General features: G+C 45.4%; 1 protein-coding gene across 4 annotated transcripts in view; it reads right to left on the reverse strand.

The window, feature by feature from the left end:
* The window catches only part of KANSL1L (KAT8 regulatory NSL complex subunit 1 like), a 106,895-nt gene that overhangs the window by 16,592 nt on the left and 68,220 nt on the right, over positions 1-22,083 (reverse strand). For all 4 annotated transcript variants that reach the window (XR_012905316.2, XM_075933925.2, XM_075933923.2 and 1 more), the window contains one exon: positions 6,810-6,972. Coding sequence is in view for 3 of the 4 variants with exons in the window: in XM_075933925.2 (XP_075790040.2) it covers positions 6,810-6,972 (163 nt within the window). In the remaining variant the exon portion in view is untranslated. The remainder of the gene's footprint in view (positions 1-6,809; positions 6,973-22,083) is intronic.

The raw sequence follows: 22,083 nt of genomic DNA on the forward strand, positions 1-22,083 counted from the left end.
ATCGGACAGTCCACTAATTGTTCACATCCCTAATGCAGGAGAGTATGGCATCCCAGATGCTGGCTCTGGCCAGGAGGAGCTTACCTAGGTGGCTCCCAGCCTGGAGACCAGCACGACCCTCAGACAAGCTCCCTTCCTGCCGCTGCCCCATGAAGCTCAAAGCCCCATGAACCCCATCAGCCTCAGCTTTCCCTGCCCCCCCAAGGAGCATGCAGTGCTGAGTGGCACATGGTTCCTCAGCTAGCCGCTTTGAGCAATCTGAGCAACACTGTTGTTGCTGAACACGCTGGGGTAATTTCAAGGTAGGTGCCCTCCTTCTGTTTCTTACAAAGAAGGCAACAGGGAATTCTAACTTGCTTCCTGGCAGAGATTTGGTCTGCAAAACATCTCAAGTGCTTAGGAATTCAGTCATTGTAAAAAGGCAAAAGGACTTACAAACAACTTTTCTGTTTGAAAAGCCCTTCAAGAAACCAATTTACAAAAAAAGAAGTAGAGAGAGGAATGAGGACTTTTTATACTTGGATCAAGAAAGATGAAGAGTCAAGGGGGTAAGTCTGACAGCTGAGAAATTAGAAAGAAAAAGGAGACTAATTTAAAGGGCCAAAGGGTAGACAATAATTTTCAACATTTACAAACCATCTTAAATCTCAAGTGTCTTGGAGATATGCAAATCCAAAACTATTTCTAAACGCAATTTTTGCTAGCCCAAAAAACAGTCTATATCAGTAACTGTACTGATCTAAGTAAAGTCTATATCACAGGATTAATAGGAACCTGCAAAAGGTATTTTTTTAATTTGGGGTTTTACATTTTCTGCTTCTCTATGAAGTATAAAATACCAGGAAGGTTTGTTCTTTCCCTTAGCAATATACTAGATTGTTTTATTCCTTAGAAATATTATGACCGTTTTCCCAGCTTGTTTTTTTTATTGGGGAGGGATGAAGAAAAGGGGTGAAGGTGAGAGGATCAACTGGATGTCTCAGAGACTGTGTATTTCCCACACTGTACGTAAAAGGCTAATGATATCTGCCCTAGTTTATTCATAGGCTCTGGGTAGAATCAGCATATGCCACTTTCAGATTTTTCTTCAAGATTTGTTCCATGCAAGTCTGATTCTGCCAGATATCTAATACAGTGTTTCTCAACCTTTTTTTTTAATAAAGTACCCCTTTTTAAAAAAATTATAAGTACCCCCTTTAAAAAAATTGTAAATACCGCCGGTACCTACAGTTTTCAGACAGACAATTTTTTTTTCTACCATTGCAACACATTTGTTTAAACAACTTACTCATAGCAGGGCAGGTTTTGAAATTTTTGGGTGTAAAAAGTACAAAAATAATAAAGTGCTGTAAAACTTAAAACAAAAATTCAGCTTTCTCCAAATTTCAGTTGTGTTGACGTACCCTCCAGACTTCTCTCAAGTACCCTTAAGGGTACTCATACCACTGATTGAGAAACACTGCTCTAATAATACACGGATAGATTTACATGGAATATGCATGAGGTATGCTGCAGCCACTGACAACTACTTGGTAAATTTCCATGTTGCTGTAGATATGCTGGAGGGGAAGACTCCATACTAGTAGAGACTGTTACCTATTCAAAAGCAAAATACACTGATAAGGCAGTTCAATTGCATTATCTTATTTGATTACTTACAAAGTGGGAAAAAGACCATCACCTCCCTCTCCTTGCCCGCTGTTCTGTTAAGCAACTATTTAATGGCTTTGCTCCTAAGAAGGAATCCACATCAGCTCTGAGTAGTGTTTTATGAATAGGGATACATAAAAGGACTTGGGAGGCAACACAGAGGAGAATGAGGCCACATAACTGAACTGTATAATCTCAGGCATGCAGTGATCCATTCTATTTCCATTACATTATGTCTGTATACTAATGCGTGAAGTATGGGGAATAAGGAGGAAGAACTCATTGTGCTAGGAAATAAACACAACTATGACATAACTGGCATCAGAGACTTGGAGGGATAATATGCATGACTGGAATATTGGTACAGAAGAGGACAGCTTGCTCAGGAAGGAAAGGCAGAGAGAAAAGGGGGGAGGGCATTGCCTTATATAAACACTTGGACTGACACTGAGATGGAAATAGGAGACACAATTGTAAGAGTCCATGGGTAAGAATAAAAGGAGTAATAACAAGGGCGATGTGATGGTACGGGTCAACTTCAGACCACATGATCATCCAAAACACAGGACTTGGTGGTGATGTGGGACTAACCAGATATCCCCAAAATAAATCATTCCAGAAGTTCTTGGAATGTATTAAAGACTATGTTTTGTTTCAAAAGATGGAGAAAGCTACGTGGGCGGGAAGGCTGTTCTAGATTTGATTTCGACAAACAGGAAGGAACTGGTGGAGAAAATGAAAGCAGAAGGCAGCTTGGGTGAAAGTGACCATGAAATAATAAGAATTCATGATTTTAAAGAATGGTAAGTGGGAGAATATTAAAATAAAGACAATGGCTTTCAAAAAGGTAGAGTTTAGTAAATTCACAGAGGGGTAGCTATGTTAAGTCTGTAACTTTAAAAAATCGAATAGCCCTTTAGCACCTTAAACGCTAACAAATATATAATATATATATATATAGTATCATAAGCTTTTGTGGGCAAAATCCACTTCCTCCGATTTTTTTTAGCAAATTCAGCAAGTTATTAAGTAAGATCCCATGGGAAGTAAATCTAAGAAAACAAAACCAATTGAAGAGAGATGGCAGTTTTTCAAAGAGACATTAAGGGCACAAGAGGAAACTATTTCACTTTGTGGGAAAGACAGGAAGTATGGCAAGAGGCCATCCTGACATAAGCAGAAGACCTTGAATGATCTGAAAATCAAAAAGGAATCCTACAAGAAGAAAAGGAAACTAGGTTAAATTACAAAGGATAAATATAAGCAAGCTAGAAGATTTACCCAGCATTGCTTGAGTCTTTAACTCAATTCATTTTTATTTTTTGGAAAATAAAATTAAAATAGGGTGTTTAATTTAAATCATTGCTCTGGGCTGGGGCTGGGGCTGGGAATGAGGGGTTGAGGATGCAGGCTGCCCAGGGAGAGAGGTCTAACCCAGCCCTCTTGCCGCAGTAGCTTGGGGCCAGGTGAGAAGCACCTCTCCATGGCTGCTGTAGCTTCAGTGGGCACAGCCAGGGAAGAGGTGCATGTCCCCCAGCTGGGGAACATCCAGGTTCATCTGCCCCCTGCACTCTCCAGGTAGAGTAAGGAATGTAGCAAACTATGCACTTTCCCCTCACTTTATGTCCCCCTACAAGTCAGGATGGAGGGAGCTTCAACCGTTCCCCTCCCTCAAGGGCACCTGAGGGGTGGAAAGCTCAGAGCTGGGGCAATCCCCCAGCCAGCCCATTTCACCTGCCAGATGATTCAGTCTCTTTTCGTTATGATTTTATGAGAAGCAATCCCATTCCAGGCACATCCCGTTTTCCTGTCATAACGAAATCCTGACCTTGCTTTAAGGAATGAAAAGAGGAAGCTGCCTACTAAAGTTGGTGGCCCTAGCTCTTACTGTTTAGGAGGAGTTCTTGAACAGACAGACAAACTCTCTCAAATATATAATAGACTAGAAGGCTTACCCAGTATTGCAGGGTGTGGGGAGTGCAGGAGTGTGTGTGTGTGGGGGGGGGGGGAAGATGACTCAGGGCAGGAGGCTGGTGGTGTGGGGAGGTGCAAGAGTCAGAGATGGGAGGGTAAAAAGGGGCTCAGGGCAGGAAGTGGGGGATGTAGGAGTCAGGGCAGGGGGCTGGGAGGGGTTGGGAGACTCAGAGCAGGGGGCAGCTTCTCTCCAGGGCCAGCCTGGGGCAGCAGTGGCTGTTCCACCCACCCGATGGCTGCTCCCCAGGGTTGGTCTGGGGCAGGAGGGGCTACGCAGCTCACCCTCAGTTCCCCAGTGGTGGCCAGGGGCAGGCTGCCCAGTGGAGGTAGCCTGCACCATCTGGCCACTGCTTCTCAGGGGGTCGCAGGGGCCACACTGGACAGATGGCAGCTGCTCACCAGGGTGACGGGGCCATACTGCTAACCAACAGTTGCATCATGAGACTGGGGTGCTTGCTGCCCTCTGTGGTCATTCTGGGTATAACTGTGCCCAGTACTTGCTGCCTGCCTGTGGTCATTCATAACTATAACTGTCCCTGCTATGACACTCCTCTCTTTCCGTTTGATGAGAGACAATCACATTCCACGCACATCCCATTGTCCTGGCACAACCAAACCCTGACCTTGCTTACAAGCCGACCTTGCTATACGTCCAGGAAATGTTCCAAAAAACTTGGACTTATAGTGAAACAACTTAAAGCAGGGAATTTTTTTCCCCATGGCTGACTTTCATTTGCGCGAAGTGGGTTTTCTTTTGCACGACTTAAAGAGTGGGGAATGAGAAGACTTATAACACATCAGTTCCTACAAGGGTCAACAACTTTGGTGCAGAACGGATGTATACCGGGCGACTGATAGCAGGGATGCCCTGTACCAAATTTGGTGGTTCTAGCTCTTACTGTTTAGGAGGATGCCTTGAACAAATGGACTTTCAGATGGATGGACAGACACAAAGACAGACAGACACCCACACGGTCTCAAATATATAGTAGACAACACATGTATGTAGTGGAAAAATTAGAAAGGCACAAAATGAGCTCAAACTAGCTAAAGACAAAGAATAAGACAAAAACATTCTACAAATATATTAGAAACAAGAGGAAAACTAAGAACAGAGTAGAGAAAAAGAATAAATGAGGAAATGACAGAGATGCTTAAAGACTTCTTTGTTTCGATTTTCATCAAAAAGGATGGTGGTGATTGGACACCTAACACAGTGAATACCAGTGAAAATGGGGTAGTAGCAGAAACTAAAATAGGGAAAGAATAAGTTAAAAATTACTTAGACAAGTAAGATGTCTTCAAATTACCAGGGCCTGATGAAATGCATCCTAGCATACTCAAATTGCTGACTGAGGAGGTATCAGAGCCATTAGCTATCATCTTTAAAAAAAATCAATGAAGACAGGATTGATTCCAGAAGAACTAGAAAAGGGCAAAATCTAGTGCCCATCTGTAATAAGGGAAATACAGACAGCCTAGGAAATTAGAGACCAGGCAGTTTAACTTCTGTGCCAAGAAAGACAATGGAGCAAATAATTAAAGAATCAATTTGCAAACATCTAGAAGATAATAAGGTGATAAGTTAAGTGGCAGGCAAAACAAGGCTTGCAGGCCAGATCCAGCCCCCCAACCCTTTGGATCTGGCCCACAGCCCATCAGGACCCTCACTCAGGCAGACTCCCTGCCTGCTGCAGTCCCAGGCTGCTCAAAGTGGCAGGCTGCTAGGGCTCTGTGCCTGTTGGCGCTGTGTGCCCCTTCAAGGGGAAAAGGGGAACAGGTGTTGCCCACTGCTCCCACCACAGCACAACCATCACAGCTCTCACTGGCAGGTGACTGGGCTGGAGTGGTGGCAGTGCACAAAGTCTCCCCCTCCCATCTTGGGCATGCAGTTCAGAGAGGCAAATGGCCCCAAGCAGGCAGCCACTTTGAGCAGGCAGCCACTTTGAGTCTGTATGAGGGTCCCGCTGGGCTGCTGGCCAGGAGTCACCTAAGTAGGAGCCAGCCAGAGCCAGTATTTGGCATCCCATTCCTTCTCACACCCCTGATCTCTGCCAAAACCCTCTGCACCCCATCTTCCCCAGGGCACAACTCCCGCCCAGACTCTGTACCCCCTCCTACACCTCTACCCTAGAGATGTAAACTTTTGATTAGTTAGCTAATCAAATAGTCGATGAAATTTGCATCAACTATTCAATTAGTCTATAAGGACGCTTCCACCTTTCAAGTGTAGCAATAACCCTAGGGCTATTGCTACACTTCAAAAGGGAAAGAGCTGCGGGGAGCACGGAGCCAGAGGGGGAGTCCCCAGCTGACTCCGGGCTCTACGCAGCACTGCTGTTTTGAAACACTGCGTGCAGCCTGGGGCCAGCCGGAGCCCCTGAGCTGCACGTGGCTTTTTAAAGTAGCAGCACCACGTGGAGCCTGATATCTGGCCACAGGCTCCACATGGTGCTGCTGCTTTGAAGCACCCTCCTCTTCCCCCTTGATGCCTCTTTCTTTCTCCTCCTGCTGCGTGTTAGCCTTTTAAATGTATTAAGAACCAACAAGCTCTTAATACATTTAAAAAGCAGAACCACAGCAAGGTTAGCTGTCAACTAATCGATTAGCTGATTAAACTGAATTTAACGTCCCTACAAAGAACCTCTTAAAAGAAATACTGTCAGCTCTTCATGCATTTAAAAGGCTGGTGCACAGTGCGGGGGAACCAGTGCGAGCCAGGAATCAGCTGTCCTGGCTCACGCCGGGTCCCCCCCAGTATGCTTCTCATTTTTAAATGTATTACGAGCCAGCAGACTCTTAATACATTGAAAAAGCAGAGACCCAGCGTGTGGGACAGGGCATGAGCTGGGAATCAGCTGATTCTCAGCTTGCACATGGTCCCCACTACCCCTCTGTCTCACATGGAGACAGTGCTGGGGGAACTGGCTTTTAAATCTCCCCCTAGCACTGGTTCCTGCTCCCTCCCTTGAAGCTTCTAATAGAGACAGTAAGGGGTTGGGGGAGCGACTAATCAGGGCACTAGTCGACTATCTGATAAGCTTTTACTTATCAGATAGTCAACTAGTTGCTCACATCCCTAGTTCTTTCATGGTCAAAGCTTTAAAAGTTTATAAAAGTCTTATAATTGTTTTTTTACAATGGAACTAGCTTTTTTGTTGAGAACATGGAACTAGATGTCTTACCTGAAGAGAATGACAGCACAGGATGAAAAGTGGAGTCCATCTCTGGTATATGTTGTACTATTCTGGATGTTGTATCGCGTTCATAACTGCTCCAAATGGAGGCTGGAGCCATGCAAGGCACTTGTGTATTATATGGAAACGAAGCATCTCTAGATGGCAAAGCCTGCAAGGATATAAACAGAAACATCATCTGAAATGTTCATTTTCCCTTTGTTCACTTTCTAAAACTGGGCCAAAGAGATAAATATGTTAGTGAGAGTAATGAATGACTCAATGCTATGAAAATGAGAAATGCTCTCATACAAACTTTGATTAGCCTAGAAGTGATAAAAATCGACTGGAAAAGTGATTTTGGCCTCTGTGTTCTGTATCTGAATGAAAAGTTATTTTGCGTCATTCAGAGCTAGGAAAAAATGTAGAGAAGCAGTATTTTATTTCCAAAGTGGTTTCCAAATCAAAAGGTAATTGTTCTCAACCTGTAATAAAATTTGGGTATTCCCTACAAACAAGAAACAAAAAGGCCAGTGGAACAGTTAATCTTCTAGTTAGGCACAACAAATCTGACTGGTATTATAATAGCAATTTTTTTTCTTTGTATATACCAAACTAAGTATCTGTTACCCAGCTTAAACAACATGAAAGTCATGGTACCTGTATATTTCCATACATTATTGACCTCTTACATAGAAACTGCATTACACATAAATATGTGTGCCATATATTTACATAGTATCCAGGAGGAAAGCAAAGTCACTGCCTCACAGAAACTACAATCTAAGATAGATAGCACAAAGAAAACCCCAACACAACACATGGGAATAATGTAGGAAAGAGATCCAGTGGGAAGTACTGAAGAACAGGGCCAGCCCACATTTTGGCACCTGAGACAGGGAGCTCAAATGACGCCTCCTGCCCCCTCACTGGGGCCAAAAAAGAAAGTTACTCACCTAGTGCAGTAACGTCTGTTCTTCGAGATGTGTGTCCCCGTGGGTGCTCCACTCGAGGTTCTGGGCTCGTCCCGGCGCCGCAGACCGGAGGAATTTTCATTAGCAGTAGCCCCCTGCCGGACCGCGCATGCGCGAGTGTCCCCTTCGCGCCTTTCATCTGAGCGCGGTCCAGTCTCGTCAGTTTCCTCCCAACCGGAAGCATCTGAAAGACATAAATAGAGGCTCCGAAGCAGGGAGGAGGGTGGGACGTGGAGCACCCACGGGGGGACACATCTCGAAGAACAGACGTTACTGCACTAGGTGAGTAACTTTCTTTTCTTCATCGAGTAGTGTCCCCGAGGGTGCTCCACTCGAGGTGAGTACACAGCAGTGGTCCAGCGTGACCTGAGTGCTTCGGACCTATCACTTTCGGGCTGTAGACAAGACAGCCTGAGCTACCCTCGAATCGGAGGTAAGTATATTCGCAAGGGCATAGTGTTTAGCGAATGTGAGGGTGGACGACCAGGTTGCTGCACGGCATATGTCCTGCAATGGTACTCCACGAAGATAGGCAATGGATGTAGCTATGCACCGGGTGGAATGAGCACGAAGATCGCTCGGGAGAGATTTGTTGCGCAAGGCGTAACATTGCGTGATGCAAGCAACGACCAAACGGGAAATGCGCTGTGCAGAAAGCAGTTTGCCTTTGGAGCATTCGGCTGTAGAAAGGAAAAGCCGTTGAGATTTTCTAAAGACTCGAGTTCTGTCAAGGTAAAAGGCCAGCGCTCGCCTGACATCTAGGGTGTGTAGACGTACTTCTTCCAATGAGGAGTGAGGCTTCGGGTAGAAAGTCGGTAGAATTATAGGCTCATTTATATGGAAAGCAGAGTTGACCTTTGGCAAAAACGCTGGTTGGACACGCAGTACTGCCGCATGACTGAAGAATTGCGTATACGGCGGATCGGCGGAAAGAGCTGCTAATTCGCTTATTCGACGCGCCGACGTAATGGCAAGCAGAAACACAGTTTTCATCGTGAGCATCCGTAGATCACACGTTGCAAGCGGCTCAAAGGGTGTGCGAGTCAGAGCGTCCAATACCAGAGGTAAGTCCCAAGGCTCTGGTGGGATCCTGTGGGCCGGATACAAGTTGCCTAGCCCCTTCAGGAATCTCTTGGTGATAGGGTGGGCGAACACTGAATAGCCGTCCACGGGAAGACGGAAGGCTGAAATTGCCGCTAGATGCACCCTCAGGGACGAAATAGTTAGCCCCGTCGTCTTTAGATGCATCACATAATCCAGTATCTGTTGTATAGACGACAAGTGAGGGTCAAGATCCTTAGCCAAACACCACGAATGGAAACGGCGCCATTTATAGAGATAGGATTTACGCGTTTTACTGCATCTACTGTTAACCAATACGCGTCTCATTTCTTGGGAACATAAAAGTTCCGAAGCTTGGAGCCAACTAGGAGCCATGCTGTGAGGTGTAAGCGGTCGATGGCTGGGTGAAGAACCGTGCCGTGTTTCTGGGACAGCAAGTTGGACAGTTGCGGTAGTCGTCGTGGATAGGCCGCTGACATTCTTGACAGCTGCGTTAACCAAATCTGTCTGGGCCAGAAAGGTGCTATCAGAATCACTGTTGCGCCATCCAGTGCTATCTTCTCCAAAACCCTTGGAATGAGTGGAAGAGGAGGAAAGGCGTACAGTAATTGGTGGTGATCCCAGTCCAGAAGGAAGGCATCGCCAAGAGAGTTCGTGCCGATGCCTGCTCGTGAGCAATACTGAGGACATTTCCTGTTGTGTCGAGAGGCGAACAAGTCCACCTTGGGAAAACCCCATTGCAAGAAGATGTCGCGGAGCACTTCGGGATGCAATTCCCACTCGTGCTGTGAGAGGAAATGCCTGCTCAGAGTATCGGCAATTACATTGTCCTTGCCAGGGAGGTATGCTGCAGTTATGGTGATGCCTTGTTGAATAGCCCAATTCCACAGGCGTACAGCCTCCGCACACAGGGAGCGGGAGCGTGACCCCCCCTGCTTGTTGATATAATACACCGTGCATATGTTGTCGGTGAGAATCTGTATGGAATGTCCTCGGATGATGGGCAGAAAGTGCTTGCAAGCCTTGAAGACTGCTCTTAGTTCGAGAAAATTTATATGCTGAAGCGATTCCTGGGGCGTCCATAGACCCTGCGCACGGAGCTCCCGAAGGTGGGCGCCCCAGACGAGTAGAGAGGCATCTTTAGTGATTTGTAGAGCCGGTTTCTGGGCATGAAAGGGGACCCCTGTTAGCATGTTGACGGGGTTGTCCCACCATGCCAGGGAAGATCGCACCTGACTGGGCAGAGAAACCACCCTGTTCGTACTGCGCACTGGTGTGTACACAGTGAACAGCCAATGTTGAAGACTTCGCATATGGAGTCTGGCATGCGGAACCACATATGTGGTGGCTGCCATGTGTCCCAGTAGTTGCAGACAGGTAAGTATTCGGGACTTCGGAGAAATTGATATTGATTGTAGCAGGTCCTGTATGAGTTGAAACCTCTTTACCGGCAAGTATGCCCTCGCGGTTAGGTAGTTGAGTCTTGCGCCGATAAACTCCAGGTCGCGAGTAGGTGTTAGGAAGGACTTCTCGACATTGATTATGAGCCCTAGGGCTGTGAACAAAGCGGTAGTTGTAGACACTGCCCTTGTGGCCTCGTCGAGTGTGGGAGCCTTTAGCAGGCAATCGTCCAGGTATGGGAAGATTGTAATATCGAGACGTCGCAGGTAGGCCGCCACTACCGCCAGGGTTTTGGAGAAAACCCGTGGGGCCGCCGATAGTCCGAAAGGCAGCACGCGATATTGATAGTGGTCGGACCCCACTGTGAACCGAAGGAATCTTCTGTGCGCCGGGTGTATAGTTATGTGGAAGTAGGCGTCCTGAAGATCGAGGGACGCGAACCAATCCCCTTTGTCGAGAGCCGGGATAATTGAAGATAACGTGACCATCTTGAATTTTTGCTTTCTCAGATGTCGATTGAGCCGATGTAGGTCCAGGATAGGCCTCCAACACCCTGATTTCTTCTGGGTGAGGAAATAGCAAGAGTAGAACCCTCTCCCCAAAAAGGGTGTCGGCACCCTTTCCACTGCCCCTAATATGAGAAGGCGTGACACCTCTTGATGTAGAAGCGTCTCGTGAGAGGGGTCCCTGAAAAGGGACGGGGCAGGAGGGGAGGGAGGGGGAAGAGAGGTGAAGGGGATGACATATCCTGAAGTAATTATGTCGTGAACCCACCGGTCGGTGGATATGACAGCCCAACGATGCTGATAAGGTCTGAGACGATGATGGAATACGCCTTTTGTGATATCCGGAGTCTCTGTTAACGGGGTGGTCCAAAGTCCCTCGATCAACCCATCAAACCTGCTGTCGGCCCTGCTGCTGGACAGGCGTCTTGTTGGGTTGCTGGCAACGCTTCTGGGGCCGTTGTCTCGTATGGCCTGGCGCATGGTGTCGCATATGAGAATGGTCTTTGTCTATTGTAGGGTATGTATCTCCTACGTCTGTAGGGGGGGGGTGTACATCCCTAGCGTCTTCAGAGTCGTACGTGTGTCCTTGCCCGAGTGGAAGACCTGATCTGTCCACTGAGCAAATAGCGATTTGCGATCGAAGGGCAAATCCTCCACCTTGGCCTGCATCTTCTTCGGGACAGCGGCTTGGTGCAGCCAAAACGCCTGACGCATGACTATGGCCGAAGCTGCGGATCTAGCAGCAACGTCAGCCATGTCAAGGGCAATCTGCAAGGCTGTTCGGGCGACTGTGTAGCCCTCTTGTATCACTGCCTTAAGCAACTGACGTTTAGAATCCGGCAAGTGCTCAAATAGAGGGATCAGCTTCGAATAGTTATCGAAATCGTGGTTTGCCAGCTGTGCCGCAAAGTTATACATCCTCAGGGCAGAAGTAGAGGAGGAATATACTTTCCTGCCCAAGATATCCAGTCGTTTGGCCTCCTTGTCATTTGAGGGATTCTTGGTCTGAGATGATCTTGTTCTCTGTTGCGTCCACGACAAGGGAGTTAGGCTGAGGATGTGTAAAGAGAAACTCCATATCTTTCTGAGAGATGAAGTACTTCTTATCCGACCGCTTATTAGTTGGTAGCGAAGTGGCTGGGGTCTGCCAGATGTCGTTGGCGATCTCCAGTATAGCTTCATCAAAGGGAAAAGCGAGCTTCGACTTTTGGGAAGGTTGTAAATTTTTAAGCAATCGATGTTGTTTCTGTTGCACGTCCGCGGTCTGAACGTCCTGGGATTGTGCAACTCTCTTGAAGAGCTCCTGGAACTGCTTGTGGTCTTCCGTAGTAGACAAGTCTGCAGGGACCACTGTGTCATCCGGCGAGGATGAGGAACGCTGCGCCGGGGAATCAGGGCTCTGCTGTCCTTGAAGAGAAGTGTGGTCCTGCTTATCCTCCTGATATTGCGAATCCAAATCCCCAGCCGAGGATGGTGGTGCTACATAAGGAGCAGACTCGTCCAGACCGTGTGGAGATTGATGCTGAGAAGAATGCGGTGATCGCGATCGCGAATACCTTCTGCGGCGAGATGAATGAGAAGAGTACTCATGGTAATAGCAGTCTTCCCTCCGACTGTGGCAGGGAGAACGGCTGTATCTTCTCAATGTGTCATATCGCCGATGGCAGTCTGTACGGCTTGGGGATCTTGGTGAAAGGGATCTCCTATAGTAGCGTGAGGGCGAGCTCGAGTAGCGATCCCGATAGTACCGACGTGGCGATGAACGACGAGGTGACCTATAGTAGAGTTCCCTGGAGGTCGAGTAACGGTGACTGTGACGACGGTAATCAGCATGGGACGAGGTAGGTGAGTCAGGTCCAGGTGAGAAGGTGACACTGTCCGGAGTTATTGATGGTGTCCGGACTCTTGCAGTCTTTTGCTGAGCTTTGGTTGGCACCGAGGCATTGCAGGCAGGCTGAAGAGGTGCTTGTGTGAGAACAGCACACAGTGGAGAAGCCTCTGCCACTTGAACGTCTGCCACATGAACGGCAGAGTAAAGGCTCGGTGCAGCTTGATCCCCCGAAGGGGTGAAAGCAGGAGGCTGGGCTGGCAGAGACTCATGCGGTGCAGGTGCATCCGGTGCCGATATGCCCGGCACCAAGGAGCCCAGGGCGGCACCTAAGGAAGGCGCTGCGGGGGCCGTCATGGCTGGCTGCGAGCGCGCATGCGCCGGAACTCCCGGTGCCGGGGCTTCCCTTGCCGGCTCCGCAATCGCCATTAAAGCCGTTGCCGGCGCCGGCACCGACTCTGCTCTCGATCCCTTCTTGGGTGTCGGATCGGAGCTTTTGGGGCCGGCTGTAGTTGGGGCAGAAGAGCTACGGCCCTTAGCTGCTTTGCCCGCGGGGAGTCTCGGCGCATAGCCAGAGCTCCCCGGCTTGCCTGCAGTGGCGCTTGGCGTCCCATGGATCCTGGGGGCTTGCCCGGGTTGGTCAGGAGATGCAGAGTGCGGCTCGGAGACCCCCGGAGCTTGGAGAACCTTGTTGAACAGAAGGACTCTCAACCTAAGCTCCCGATCCTTTCTAGCGCGAGCTGTCATCTTCGTGCAGTGACTGCACTTGGCTGGGACATGAGTGTCCCCGAGACATCGGACACACCGGGAGTGTCCATCTGAAATGGGGATAGCCTCCTGGCACTGGAGGCACTTCTTGAAGCCGGGTGATCCTGGCATTTTTGAGTCGTTTGTTCTTGTCAATTTCAGTCAGGGCAGCCCTGACCGCCCGCTGAAGAAAAGCGGCTTTTCTTTTCTTCTTTCTTTCTTTTTTTTTTTTTTTTTTTTAAAGGGGGAACTACAACTAGAACAGATAACTACCTATCACTAACTAAACAACAACTAGGAAGGTTTTTCCCTTTCCCCTCAGAGAGGAGAAGGGAGCCTAAACTAACTCCGTCTGCGGCTGCGGACGGTTGGAGAGAAACTGACGAGACCGGACCGCGCTCAGATGAAAGGCGCGAAGGGGACACTCGCGCATGCGCGGTCCGGCAGGGGGCTACTGCTAATGAAAATTCCTCCGGTTTGCGGCGCCGGGACGAGCCCAGCACCTCGAGTGGAGCACCCTCGGGGACACTACTCGATGAAGAACTTTGGAAGGTCTCAATTCTGCCTTCTTCCTGTTCTACTCCTAGAACCATAGAGCTGGAAGAGACCTTAGAAGGCCATCAAGTCCAGCCCCCTGCACAAGGCAGGACCAATCCCAATTAAATCAACCCAGCCAGGGCTTTCTGAAGCCGGGACTTTAACACCTCTAGGGATGGAGACTCCACTACTTCCCTAGGGAACCCATTCCAGTTTCCTGCCTCTGGAAATTTCCACTACATGCATCTGACGAAGTGGGTCTTTGCCCACGAAAGCTTATGCTCCTACACTTCAGTTAGTCTATAAGGTGCCACAGGACTCCTCGTCGCTTTTGCAGATTCAGACTAACACGGCTACCCCTCTGATACATTCCAGTGCGTCACCACTCTCCTAGTGAAATAGTTTTTCCAACCTGGACCTCTCCCACTGCAACTTGAGACCATTGTTCCTTGTTCTGCCATCCATCACTACTGTGAACAGTCTTTTTCCATCCTCTTTGGAACCTCCCTTCAGGAAGTTGAAGGCTGCTATCAAATCCCCCCTCACTCCTCTCTTCTGCAGACTAAATAGACCCAACTCCCTCTGCCTCTCCTCGTAGGTCATATGTTCCAGCCCCCTAATCATTTTGGTTGCCCTCCACTGGACCCTCTCCAATGCATCCACATCCTTCCTGTAATTGGGGGCCCAGAACTGGACACAATACTCCAGATGTGGTCTCACCAGAGCCGAGTAAAGAGGAATAATCACATCTCTGGATCGACTGGAAATGCTCCTCTTAATGCAACCTAGTATGCCATTAGCCTTCTTGGCTATAAGGGCACACTGTTGACTCATGTCCAACTTTTCAACCACTGTAACCCCCAGATCCTTTTTTGCAGAACTGCTACTAAGCCAGTCGGTCCCCAGCCTGTAACAATGCTTGGGATTCTTCTGTCCCAAGTGCAGGACTCTGCACTTGTCCTTGTTGAACCTCATCAGATTTCTTGTGCCCCAATCCTCCAATTTGTCTAAGTCACTCTGGACTCTATCCCTTCCCTCCAGCGTGTCTACCTCTACCCCTAGCTTAGCGTCATCTGCAAACTTGCTGAGGGTGCAATCCAGGTCATTAATAAAGATGTTGAACAAAATCAGTCCCAGAACTGAACCTGGGGCACTCTGGTAGAAATCGACCGCCATCCTGACATCGAGCCGTTGATCACTACCCGCTGGGCCCAACCTTCCAGCCAGATTTCTATCCATCTTACAGTCCATTTATCCAATCCACATTCCCTTAACTTGCTGGCAAGAATATTGTGGGAAACCGTATCAAAAGCCCTGCTAAAGTCAAGGTATATCACATCCACTGACTTTCCCATATCCACAGAGCCAGTTACCTCATCATAGAAGCTAATCAGATTGGCCAGGAATGACTTGCCCTTCATGAATCCATGCTGACAATTCCTGATCATCTTCCCTCTTCCAAGTGCTTTAAAATGGATTCCTTAAGGATCCCCTCTATGATTTTTCCAGGGACTGAGGTAAGACTGACCGGCCTATAGTTCCCTGGATCGTCCTTCTTCCCTTTCTTAAAGATGGCACTACATTTGCCTTTTTCCAATCATCCGGGATCTCTCCTGATCTCCACAACTTTTCAAAGATAATGGCCAAAGGCTCCTCAAGGACATTTGCCAACTCCCTCAGTACCCTCGGATGTATTAAGTCCAGACCCATGGATTTATGTACTTTTAGCTTTTCTAAATAGTTCCTAACCTGTTCTCTTCCCCCCCCGCCCTCCCAAGGGCTGTCCACCTTCATCCCATATTGTGTCACTTAGCGCATTAATCTGGGAGCTAACCTTGTTTGTGAAGACAGAGGCAAAGAAAGCATTAAGTACTTCAGCTTTCCCCACATCATCTGTCACTAGGTTACTGCCCTCATCCAGAAGGGGCCCCACATCCTCTCTGATCACCTTCTTCTTGCTAAAGTGCCTGTAGAAACCTTTCTTGTTATCCTTCACGTCCTTTGCGAGTTGCAATGCCAATTGCGCTTTTGCCTTCCTGATAACTCCCCTGCATTCTCGAGCTATACATTTATATCCCTCCCTAGTCATCTGTCCAAGTTTCCACTTTTTGTAAGCTCCCTTTTTGTGTTTAAGTTCACCAAGGATTTCCCCAGTGAGCCAATCCGGTCTCCTACCATATTTGCTTCTCTTGCTATGCATTGGAATGGTTTCTTTCAGTGCCTTCAATAAGGCTTCTTTAAATGACTGCCAGCTCTCCTGGGCTCCTTTCCCCTTCATGTTAGCATCCCAGGGGTCTCTGAGGGAGTCAAAGTCTGCTTTTCTGAAGTCCAAGGTTTGTATTTTACTACTCTTTTTTCTTCCTTTGGTCAGGATCCTGAAATCTACCATCTCATGATCACTGCTTCCCAGGTTGTCACCCACCTCTACTTCCCCTATTAGCTCCTCCCTGTTCATGAATATCAGGTCAAACTGCATACAGCCTGTGTCTGGATCCTCAGTTCGCCTCAAGGTAGGGCCAGCCCTGATGAAGAAGAGAATGCAGATAGAATTTCTGGGAGGAGAAGTGATCCAAAGGAAGGAAGAGGAGATGTTGGCAAAGAAGAAGATAACTTATCCAAGTGTAAAAAAACTAGATGATGAATGGTGCAAAATGAGGTGGGAGTAAGATAAAAAGGTATCAGTAAGGTAAATAATGTGCTAAAAGGAAAAAGAAAACAAAGGGGAAAGATTATGCTGAGATTTGAGTGCAATGATGAAGATCTTGAATGTGACAGGGTCTCTCAAAGGTCAACACTTTGAAGGATTGGGAGCAGTGGCAGAGGAAGATGATTTAAGAACAAGAGATGTTCATATAAAACACTACCGTTCATGTCATTTTCTGCATAAACACATACTAAAGCTGAAGTTTCTGTCTTCCTCCTTATTAGCTGAAAGCTTTCACTCACATTTTCACATTTTTCAAAATGGCTCATAGCAACTTTGACATTACAGACAAAAACAGTCCATCCTACAATAGACTCCTGTGTGAAAGGGAAAGGAGGGGGAAAGGGATAATATGGGCACTTCACAGCCTCCTGCAACAATAGCTTATTTAAACAGGACTATTTTCCGCCTCCTGCATTATGACTTGAGCTTATTAAGCAATAGCAGTGACAGGCATATATGAATTCTTCGTTTTCTTACTGAGTATCTTCCCCATGTGAAGGATAAACAAATAGCCTGACTTTGCTGACATAGTTGTCAGTTGACCAAATGAGCAAGACAAAGCTACATCTGTAATTTTAACTTCCCTTTCTTCGAAGATTCAGAAAGTAGCACTCCCCGCAAAGCTCCTTGCCTTATGAGATTTTTCAAAGTGCATTCTATAGATGACATCAACATTCTCATTCATTGGTGTTGGAACAATTATTCTACCTATGGTATCAAATAAATCCATTCCCTTCCCCTCCCCTCCCCTCCCCTCCCCTCCCCTCCCCTCCAACAATGGGTCATAAGTGACTCCAAGATTTTTATTTTACTCCTTAAATAACACTTTAGGAGACTACTTAGTATTAGATAAAAATGTTTTTTTCTATTCCTCCATAAACAGATTCTCTACTTTATAACAGGGACTTCTAAACTAACCAGTAATTTTACCTAGTACACGCTATAGTTTTACAGCAGAGGGGATCTCTGATTGCCTAGGATTAAACTAGGCTTCCCTTGAACAAACATGAAATTACAATATTTTTCCTGGTAAAATATAATATAGGCAGGATCTTCCAGTCATGTGCATCCATATTCAATGGGACTGCCCATGTTTGAAGTTGAAGTCAGTGGGACTATTCATACATTTAAAATTAAGCAGGCACATTAAGTGTTGGCATGACTGGTGTCTTTGTTTGGACATTCCACAAATATTATTAAGGGTGGTCCTTGAAGAAAGGAAGAAGTAACCCAACAAAATGAAAGTTTTAAGATATTTCTGAACACCATAAACAAACCTGAATATCTCACAGATAGCCACTTAGGTTCTGATTCTTAAAACTGCATAAAAATAAAAGTGACTTGCCAACTATTTACAGCTTACATCAGCGTAGCTATATCGGTCAGTGACTCAGCTATGCTAACAAATGCCCCTGGCATAAATGCAGCTACGCTGATAGAAGACTGCTTCTGTAGGCACAGCTAATATACTTTGGAAAGGTAGTAGTTCCACGCTAGCAAAACCCTGCTCCAATATTGTTTTACTAACAGTCTCTGTAGCATAGATATACTTTGTATTTTCTTTAGAGACGAGTCCACCTCTAAAAAGCCAATTCACTCTCTTGGATATGTATTTTTCAAACTTCCTTATCAGCCTATTTATTTGAGAAACTTAAATGACTCCTAGAAGAAATGAATCAAATCCTTCTGGTAAATTATAAAATGTTCACAATAGATATAGTTTTCTTTAACCATTAATCACTGGACTGAAACAAATTCCAGGATATACACAGATAAAGCTGATATCTTTAAATCAAGAGTTCGTCTTGACTTTGAATTTTCAGCTTTTAAATCAGCTTGATCAGTTTGTTCCCCAAACATTATTTTGGACATATTGTGAAGTTAGTTGCAGCCTGCTTGAAGTGTATACAGTGTGGTCAGAAATATCCTTCCAAGTCTCAGTCTAGTTAAAAATAGTAATTACGTTTACAAACAGTGGCTACAGGATTTTTATGTTTTTGCTTATTTTCTCTGCAGTAAGTCAGCTAAAGAGACCCAATTCCCAAATTAGTGTTCAGATCATTGAGTGTAACTGCACACACACAAAAAGAAGCAAAAACAACCACCCTGTATTAGCCACCTTGTAATTCAAAACAAAATAATGATTAGCACATGCAAAAAGAAGAAAACTACTAGGAAGAGATATTTTATTTTTAAACTCCTAAGCAGGCTACTACAAATAAGGAAGAGCTGAAAATAATTTGACATTGCACTGTTAGGAAAGTCTATTATTGCAGCTGGTTGAAAAATTTCTGACAGAAAAGTTTTCCATTAGAAAATGCTGATTTAACTAAAACTGAAATGTTTTGCCAGAACTTATTAATTCTGTTGAAATTTCTGATAAGAAATTACCTAAGTAGTGTGTTTCAAACTTTCAATACAGTTAAAATGCTACAATGATAAGGTTAAAAAAAGACCCTTCAAACCTATTGAAATGAAACTTTGATAATGTTTTAATATTTCTGAAATAATTTGGGGTGGGGGAATTTTCATTCAATGGGAAATTTTGACTTTTCTGAAACAATTTAGGACAAAAGGAAATTACCAAATGTCAGAATTTCTCTCACATTGAAAATTCTGAATGTTAACCAGCTCTATCCATTATCTCCACTGAATACCCACAGAGCTCCAACAATTGACAAGCAATTCATAAAACCTTGGGACATTCTCTATAAAGAGAGTAAATCAGTGTTTTTCAAAGCTGGGTCACGGGCCCACCAGTGTAAGCTACTGACGGGCCAGTGATGCTTTGTTTAATCTAACATCGTAGCCACAGAGCCTCTTAACTCCCATTGGCGACGGTTCACCATTTCCAGCCAAGGAAAGCTGTGGGAAGCAGCGCCCTGGGCCACACAGCTTCCTGCAACTCCCCTTGGCTGGAAACGGCAAACTGTAGCCAATGGGAGTTGCGAGGCTCTGTGGCTACGGACACTTAGCTAAACAAAGAGCTGTGGGCCTGCCTAAGGCTTACCCAGGCATGCCTGTGACCCAACTTTGAAAACCGCTGGTCTAAACCATTTCAGAAGACAGATATCTATAGCATATCCAACTAGGCAATATTTTATAGAGAAAACTTCTGTGGAAACCCAATTCCTTTATCAGTTTCTCTCCCCAAAAGCTTGCATATATCTAAACTTATTCTCTCCCCTTTCTTCCTTGAAAGTACCCATGAAAACTGAGGTGTAATGTCCCTTTTAGTATTTATTTAATAACAAAAGTACATGACTGAATTATAAGGAGATATAGTGTATTTAAAAGGAACACCCTTTTTTCTGTTCTGTAGCATCTATGAAAACTAAAAAAGATGCTTACAGAATGGCAATGAAAAGCATCAGAAGTGTATTTTAAAATACAAGGGAAAACACACCCCAAAGAAAAGCCATTTCTCTAAATACTACCCAGGAATTTTAATCTACTCACTCAGCAGTTTATCTGCAGTACTGTTTAACACTGCTGCAGAGAAAGGGCAAGCAGAAACTATTCCCAAATTCAAAACACAACCTCATCCAGAAAGATTATTTGTAGCCTGTTAGTGTGATAAACTGATGATGAATCATTTTGAGACTAAGATTAATGCTTTTGTTCTGGAAAGGGTTATCAATTGAATAGTGTTGCTTAAATGCCAGTTGTAGAAGGAAAGAAAAAAAGCTTATATGATGAAGAGTGATATAAATTTAGTGCACAATCTTTTGCATTTCAAGTTTTTAATTCTCATGCGAATGCTAATCAGAATCAGTATATGAAATTAAAAAAAGACACAGAAAAATCTGTTAAGACTCTTGTATGTTTTTGAGCAATTCTTGGAAATGTGCCTAAATGTAACAAAATAACATTCAGTTCTGTTGTTACATTCTATTGGCCAAAATTCAGCCCTCAGTTACATAATTGTAAAACCCAATGAGTCAATGAGTTACTTCAAATATACTCCATATTCTAGATGGTAGGTCTGCTTGAGTTTATGCTTGTGAGGAGCTTAGACACAGCTGAAAAGAAAATGCTTCTTCACAGATGCAATCTAAAATGAAAATATAGTTGCAAATCTGAAGGAAGAAGATGCCTATTCACTCCAGGTATCTAAGTTAAAGCCTATACTTTTCTTAAGCAATCAGTAGCCAGCTAGAATTCAGGGACTTAAGATATGCAACTGATGGATTATCTTGTTGTGAAGTTCCCACATTTCAAAATGGGATGCTAGCAACCCCAACTGAGCACCAAACAAATCACAAATAATTATTATTCTGTCTTTTTTGGTCAGGATCAGTGTTCCCTGTAAGCTGAGTGCATGAGCAGCTGCCCAGGAAAGATTCAAATGTTGTCCAGCTGATTAGCAGAGCTCCGACAGCTGGCACTGTGTGTTTCTGTTAGTAGTGCACATCTGCATATGCTTGCTGCAAACAACATTTATTCTGCATATGGATAGAAAAATTAGAGGGAACCTTGGCCAGGTGGGCTTTATGCAATTCATATAAGCAGAGTTTAAGTGGACTTTTTGGTAAATTATGATCTGTTTGCTCAATATACTTTCTTTGCTTTAATAACAAACTAGTGTCAAGATCAGCTCATTTATTTGTCTGTTGGCCTCTCCTCCAAGTGGAGTTCCTCATTTACCTCATAAACGACAGAAGCACTTACAGGATAGATACACAAACTTTTCATTTTGTAGGATGTACCGAATGTTTAATCTAACAAACTAAAATCATTGCTGTTTCTAAACTGTAAGTATTCTGATTTTTTATTACAAGTCAATTCTAGCTCTCTGAAACTATGCACTACATGTATGATGGCATTTGTCAACTGAAAACTTAAAATATTTTACCTCCAGCTATTAGAAGAGAGGACTTGGAGGGAAACAAAATAACTGGCCAGAAATTGATAAAAATGTTTGGAACACTCCTATATATGAATATTAACTCAGTCTCTGTCTACACTATCAAATAATGTAGTAGAATGCCACTAATAAACTAATAAGAGACAATAATATAAACCATGCTATTAATTATTAGTTACTAATAAAATCTGGGATGGATTCCTTGCATTCCCACAATGTCAAATTCATAGCATCTTCCTATAATATTGCTTGCTAGGCTGTATATTCTCAATCTACTGAGTTTTGCCAGACACTAAACTGGGGTAATTTTCAATATCTCTTTTCTGTGCCTCTTTGGAGCTGCGGTTCCCAACCCCCGGTTCGCAGCCTGCTGCCAGGCTGCAGACCTCTGGCTGCCAGACCACGATGGCTTTGGGGGCCAGGGCACTCCACTCCTGTTGGGAGAGGCATGTCTGGCCCTGCCTCTCAGCCAACCAGCATGGAGCAAGGGCAGGGTTTCTTCTTGGATATAGAAGAGCGCTTTGCTGCGTGGCGGGAGGGCTGGGCAGAGCCCAACAGAGCAGCCTTAGAGCAACCGCAACTCGGGCAACAGCACTCAGCTGGCAGTTGGGAGGCAATGGAAGGCTAGGGAAGGAGGACGGGGCAGGAACTGGG

The sequence above is a fragment of the Pelodiscus sinensis genome, chromosome 7, assembly GCF_052426305.1.
Source record: "Pelodiscus sinensis isolate ZL-2025 chromosome 7, ASM5242630v1, whole genome shotgun sequence".
NCBI lineage: Eukaryota > Metazoa > Chordata > Testudines > Trionychidae > Pelodiscus > Pelodiscus sinensis.